Raw genomic sequence first — 6,642 nt, 5'->3', positions numbered from 1 at the left:
AACCAGTAGGCACCAGGTGCGACAACAGACTTGACTCCGTGTCCTTCATGGGGACTTGACCGTTATATGTCACTTTCCATTCGATTGAGCAGCGGATGCAAACTTGAGAAAGCAATACATGATTGTACTTCATTCCATATACACTCTGCGTCTAATGGCAAGCAGTTCAAATAGACTCCAGTGTTGGGAAATCACGAAGTATACCAGGTCTGAAGGTATGGGTATTCATTGCAGTTTAAATCTACCGGTGGACCTATAATCTATTGAACGAAATATAATCGTAAGAAAAATAACGTCGTTTTGCTCAGTCTTTGATGCGAGTGCATATGGGATGTGAATTGTTGTATTGGGAAAGGACGGCCAGGCCAGCTATTCTGGCCTGGCAGAGCTCTTTTATAGCTCTTATCTTATCTATAGCTACAGGGTAGCCCCCATGGGATCATGTATCAAGGTGATTCTCATTCCAATTAATGATTGGTGATCGGACTCTTGTAAACACCGACGTGGGCCAGAAAAGGAATAAGATGTAAGCACGAGTACTGTTAATTAACGCCTGCGGAGTAATTCGGACTCTTCCAAAGTCCGAGTCTCAACAGAACGGGTTCAATGCCCGAGGTTTATTTCAGAATCCCTCCAAAGTATTTATTTACTAGCAAGCATCCATGTGGTTGTTTGAGCCGCAACACATTCCAGCCTCCTTTTGCCTATCTCGCGGTTTCATCCCATGCTTATTGGCAGGTCGACGTTCACTCCCGCGAGGCCAGGTCCGGGTTTCCCGCCCACGTATACGCTACTAGCCTTCGTCTAATGACTTAAATCTACCGCTTTCTCCAGTGTTTTGGTTCTGTTACTACTATAGCGTTCTCAAGTTGACGCTAAAGTGTGGAACCGAATTGTCGGCCTCACGCGGCAAGTGCTGCAACCATGAGTAACCTGGCTATATCTCCTGAGACGCCTCTCCCGCCCTCCAGGTCTCCAAAGCTGCAGCGGGTACTTGCTTGTGTGCTCTGTCAGCAGCGCAAGGTCAAATGTAACCGGAGCTTCCCGTGCACCAATTGTATTAAATCTAGGGCGCAATGTATACCCGCGACGCAGGTCACTCATCACCGAAAAGACATGTTTCCCAAGCGAGAGCTGCTAGACCGTGTTATCAAGTACGAAGACCTACTTCGTCGAAACAATGTCCCATTCGAACCCCTTCACAAGGATCAAACTGGAGAAAAGCAGACTCCCAATGCCGGTAACGAGTACGTTTCGGTCGATGAGCAGTCGAAGGACGTGGGGATAGATGACTCGTCCCCCTCGGGAAATATTAAGTCTGAAAAATCAGAGGAGGCCAAGTATGCACTCAGCAACAAGGAATCTTGACTATTACTGAATCTTATCAGGGCCGTATGGAATGCCATGACACAAGGGGTATGACTACATCGAATACGACTCAAGCATTACTAACGATTGGCGTAGTTACGAGACCCCGCTAAAGATAGCGACTCATCCTCATCTCCTCGGGACACCCCAGGCCTTGGGGTCAGGACGGCATGGGATCATGTACACGAAAATAATGATCTTCTCTTTGGCCCATACAAACCCGTCGACCTGTCTAGTCTCCATCCCAATCCCGTCCAGATCTTCAGGCTCTGGCAGATATACATTGACAATGTTAACCCTATGCTCAAAGTCACACACTCTCCCACTCTGCAAAGCCGCATCATCGAAGCCGCCAGTAACGTGCGCAATGTGGACCCAAACCTGCAGGCGCTCATGTTCAGCATCTACTGCATGGCCATTCTAAGCATGATGGACGATTGCGAGGCCATTTTTGGCGCATCAAAAGAAGCCCTTTTGAAAAAGTATCATTTCAGCTGCCAGAAGGCTCTCCTGAACGCCAGCCTTTTACATACAAGCAATCGCGACTGCTTGACCGCCTTTTTCCTCTATCTGGTAAGCATTAGCAAGTCATTCTACTCGTACGTGCTCACAACATGTAGGTGTCAGTCAGACCAAGTACCAACCCCCACTCTCTTTCTTCCCTGCTTGGCCTCGCCGTTCGAATCGCACAGCAAATGGGTCTCCATAGCGAATCGGCCTGCGCCAAACATCCCCCTTTCGAAGCCGAGATGCGTCGACGCCTCTGGCGGTCTCTTACAGTCTTTGACACTCGTATTGCTGAAATTGCCAGCATTGCCAGCTACAGGCCATTGGCGCTCGCTCCCACATGGGACTGTAGAATCCCCCTGAACGTAAACGACTCTGATCTTCGACCGGAGATGAAGGATCCGCCGACGATGCAGGCAAAATCTACCGACGCATTTTATGTCGTTGTGCGAAGCGAACTCGGAGAATTTGCCCGCCACATCACATATCCCTTTGAAATTACTCATTCGGCCGCGAAGGCGGGAACCAAGAATGTGCAGAATAGTCCCATCTCAGGGGCCGGCGGAGCACTCACCGCGCTTGAGAAGAGGATCGAGGACGAGTATCTCAAGTTCTGTGACCCTGAAATCCCACTGCACTTCATGACACTATGGACGACACGCGCGTTCCTGGCCAGATACAGACTCATGGAGCACATTTACCAATTCTTAGACTTGACGGTCCCGCAAACGGACGCTGAGCACGACACGGCCAACGCGCACGCCATTCGTTTCCTCGAGTGCGACACGAAAGTGATCGCCTCACCCCTAACTAGGGGCTACATCTGGTCGCTGCACTATCATTTCCCCTTCCCGGCCTATTTCCAGATCATGCAGGACCTGAGAAGACGGCCGGTAAGCGAGCATTCCGATCGCGCTTGGGAGGTTGTGTCTGACAATTATCTCGCGCGTCTGGTTTTCGGGGACAAGGAACATGGACCACGGTTCCGTGTCTTCACGTCTATGGTGCTTCAGGCTTGGGAGGCTCGGGACGAATTGTCTATAAGGGAGAGCCAATCGTGCAGCCGCCGAAGATTGTGGTGCATCTTAGACATGTGCTGTCACAGGCGTCGCGAAATGCGACTGGTGAATATTCAGACGAAAGGAGGGAGACGGATGTTGATGATCTGTCGATGTTTATGCCTACGAGTTTTGGTGACGATGGTATGCTTAATGGATACGCGGGAACGGTGCCAATGACTTCCCAGGATGCAATGGATATGGACCCGAATATATTTTCCTGGCCAGTCATGGATTGGAGTTTTTCGAATACATCGGATGGCAGAAGATTGTACCAGGCCGATACGACAGAGGCATCACTTCTTAATGGAGAACAAGGGATGGCTGCGGGTCAAAGTTCTTGGATATGAGCCTCAGGCAGAGTGACCAATCGATCGATATCGATCAACATCATATTCATCCGATCAGTACCGGTACAGATTACTAAGCAACCGGTATCGATCGGTATTGATCACATATAACCGGTCCGGTCAGATAGAGGTCGGATCGATCAATAGCGGTTGTACGGAGTTGTTTATTTTTAACGGTTTTGCGCCCAATTAGCTAATTCGCGTGAAACCTCACCATCCAATTCAACGTTTGATACCTTGTCAAGCAGATGGAGTGGCAACTCAGCCTGATAAACGCCTGCTAAACTCCATGACCTGATACATTGTGATGCCCCAATAACGTGGCGTTTTAGGCGAGATCTTCGTGCTGATACCATCTCTCCTACGCTGTTAAACTGGCGTTCTGTTTCTGCTTGCGCTGAAGGTATCGTAAGGAAGTCAACAGCCATATAAGACAGTTTGGTGAAACGTTTTGCGCCAATATCACGCCACCAAGCTACTGGGTCCTTTAAATATTGGTCCACGTTAACCACAGGTTCTGCCAGGTAGAGGTCAAGCTCGTCTTGTTGTGATTCTTCCTGCCTAATCGGCACCGGCTTGGTGTTTCTGCCCTTTCCTTTCCTTCTCTTTACTATTGGCTGTGTATCTTGTGTACTTTGCGAATCAAGGACCTCGGAGTCGGCGTCGCTCATATAAAAACGCTTGCGGCGTTGAAGCATCGTAAGGACTGGCTGGTTCTCAGCTTCAGCTAAAGGGTTGGTCTCAGGAAGGGGCCTAGACGAGGGTCAGTTAGAGATGAACAGTTATCTAGATATTATACTTACCTATTTTTATAGTCACCCTCCCAACGCTTCCTCAACCTAGCCATATAATGCTCATGTCAGACCTTATAACTAACAAAAAAATACCTCATTCTACAACGAGTGGGTCCCTCGTCTTTTGACGGTCAATTTGGTCCAACAGCTCACGCCAACTCAGCTCTTGGCGTATAGGTTCAGCATCAAAAATGGCTTGCAACCCACTCATTTTCATGGTCGGGTTGAAGATAACGGCAGCGGGGTACGCCAGATTCGTCAGCTTATCATAATACTGCTGCAGCTTCCACAGGCCAACCTTGATGTGAACCTTTAGGAATCGGCGCCGTTGATCATCAAGATCCTTGAAAATCTCGAGGTTTTCCTGAATAGGAGGACCAGCAGGATTATCTGGGTTATCGCGTTCAAGATAACAGTTGCCCTGGGCACAAGATTCGAGATGAAGAAGTAGGTACTCCATCTGAGGAAAATACTGATCAAGTGCGCCTTTAGGGCCGTTGCCCTGAAGCTGTTTTGAGGCGTACTTGAAAGGGGCAAGAACCTTCTGAATTACCTCAACCACACGCCATTCCTGAGGACCTAGTCGAAATTCAAGAATAGGTGGTTTATTCCCCGGTTTAGAACCAGCCGATTCCCACTGGTCCTGGAGGTTTTGGTGCAAATGCTGAAGCGGCCGTTGTAGCTGCAAGGCGCGCGCCGCCATGGCTTCGTCGCTTTGCCAGCGCGTTGCGTTGTTATGAACCCATTATTTCACGGTTGCTTCAGGGTCAACCTCTATCTGGGCATCGTGAAGGGCGCCGACGAGCTGACTGCTCCTGTGGAAGGAATTGCCGTGGTTATGAAGCTTGCCAAGAGGGCCACGTTTTTGATACCTCGCCATCGTCTGCCTGTTGATCTGATCAGGAGCATGATAATCAAAAGATTGCAAAACAACGCTAATCTGGGCTTCGGAAACCTCGTCTTCATCATCACCATCCTCGCTGCCGCTGGGAAATGGGTTAAGACCTGATAAGTTATCAAGGTTTTCATCCTCGTCGTCTGATTCTTGCTGACTTAGCTCATCCTGCAGGTTATCACGAAGCCCATCAAACGCAGCATCTAGTGCTTGATCCTCTTCCTCCTCATCTGCGAAGCTCTGTTGACCCCAAGTTGCCAGTACGTTATCTAACGGCAGCCGTTTGCAACCATCACCATATAATAAGGCACGAACGGCGAGTTGCAAGGCGTGAGGAGCACACTTAATGTGCCTCTCCTCGCCATCAAACCCGAGCTGTTGGCCAATAACCACCATAGTAGTCCCATTATTGGACTCGTTATCCAAGGTACAATAACCAACAAGATCCTCAATTTCGAAAAAGCGCAAAATTGCCAATACCTCGTCGGCTACGTCAGATCCTGTATGGCGCTTGATCAAGGCAGGAAGACCTAGAAGGATAGACCACCTCTTGAAGTCCTTGTCGATAAAATGGGCGTGGATTCCTACAAACGAGGTGAATCTCCTTGAGGTCCAGCCGTCGAACGTTATATGAATCATCCCACGTGCTGTACGAAGCAACAACCTTACCGGCGTCACGGCTCGTCTATATTCGGCCAAAAGGAGGTGGATCATCGATTCGGAGTGGGGTAGGTCGGCCTCTTGAAATATTACGTTGTTGTACAACTGCTGACGCCACCATCAAGGATTATCAAGGATTCTAAAGGATAGATTCGAGGTGGCCAGCCAATCCATAATTAGGAGGTTGTTTAACTGTTTATTAAACCGTAAAGAAACGCGAGAGTGGAGGGCTTGTTGTTGTGGTTGATTTACTTCGACCATCGAATCTAAGGTACGTTGGGTGCCAGCTTGGTGTCTCGATGCTAATAAGGACGTGATTTGAGGGCTCTATACGAAAGAATTGGTAGTTAGGCCCTCATTCTTCGTCTATTTGGCTATAACACGTACCTCGATCTGATGCTTGGCTTTTAGGTGCTGCTCAATTGATCTGCTCGTTGAAGCAACATATTTGCAATGCCCAGGAGGGTAATTAGCAAGAAAGCAAAGCTCACATACCCAATAAATCCCGTGCGTCTTGGATTTATTAGGGTCTTTTAGTCGGTAACCGTGTTTCCACCACCATTTGCGCTCTGCTTTGGAATCGTGGCCATTTAGAAGACCTGGATACCTTGCCCACCGTTCAGAAGTCCAAAGAGAATAATCTGGGAAGCCAACTGGCTGGTTATCTTGGCTTCTAGATGGCTTTGAGGCAAATGAAGAAGTAGGTGAAGAAGGCGCGCTTGAAACCGTTGGTAACGTCATCTTAGTAGTAAGTTCGAATAGACAGTACTTATTGCAAAAGCTGATTTTGACCATAATAATAGACGTACATAACGTGAATGTACACCGAGCTGGCCACTCTTACATAACCTCGCATAGAAATTTTACGATAGTAAAACCACAACGCCGTAAATCAATTGAAACTACTCTGAATCTTCCTCTCCAGAAGATGGCAATGCGATCTTACAAGTTCGCGCATTATGCCCAGTCCCGTTGCAAATACCACAGCGCCTCGGGCGCGTTTTTACGCG

General features: G+C 48.6%; 2 protein-coding genes across 2 annotated transcripts; one reads left to right on the top strand and one right to left on the bottom strand.

The window, feature by feature from the left end:
* Positions 1 to 594: 594 nt before the first annotated feature.
* On the top strand, positions 595 to 3,445 carry BCR38DRAFT_448211 (uncharacterized protein). Its single transcript, XM_040861208.1, has 4 exons — positions 595 to 1,340; positions 1,389 to 1,416; positions 1,465 to 1,941; positions 1,989 to 3,445. Exons 1-4 carry the CDS (start codon positions 925 to 927, stop codon positions 3,111 to 3,113), a joined length of 2,046 nt encoding a protein of 681 aa, XP_040711177.1. The 5' UTR covers positions 595 to 924; the 3' UTR covers positions 3,114 to 3,445.
* A 2,152-nt stretch (positions 3,446 to 5,597) lies between these two features.
* On the bottom strand, positions 5,598 to 6,373 carry BCR38DRAFT_448204 (uncharacterized protein; the record flags this gene model as incomplete). The annotated part of the gene is made up of 3 exons (XM_040861207.1): positions 5,598 to 5,740; positions 5,849 to 5,934; positions 6,124 to 6,373. Coding segments are annotated over 3 exons (479 nt in total), but the record flags the coding sequence as incomplete, so codon positions are not given.
* Positions 6,374 to 6,642: the final 269 nt, after the last annotated feature.

The sequence above is a fragment of the Pseudomassariella vexata genome (assembly GCF_002105095.1).
Source record: "Pseudomassariella vexata strain CBS 129021 chromosome Unknown BCR38scaffold_17, whole genome shotgun sequence".
Lineage (NCBI taxonomy): Eukaryota > Fungi > Ascomycota > Sordariomycetes > Amphisphaeriales > Pseudomassariaceae > Pseudomassariella > Pseudomassariella vexata.
Note: the sequence above shows the minus strand (reverse complement) of the source record. Positions and strands in the feature narration are given on the sequence as shown.

Bases quoted from the DNA above. Each gene is read 5' to 3' on its own strand.
- BCR38DRAFT_448211 (XM_040861208.1), top strand. From the start codon at position 925: ATGAGTAACCTGGCTATATCTCCTGAGACGCCTCTCCCGCCCTCCAGG. The intron at 1,417-1,464 runs GTATGACTACAT...CGATTGGCGTAG, and splicing joins GGAATGCCATGACACAAGGG to TTACGAGACCCCGCTAAAGA. The intron at 1,942-1,988 runs GTAAGCATTAGC...CACAACATGTAG, and splicing joins CCGCCTTTTTCCTCTATCTG to GTGTCAGTCAGACCAAGTAC.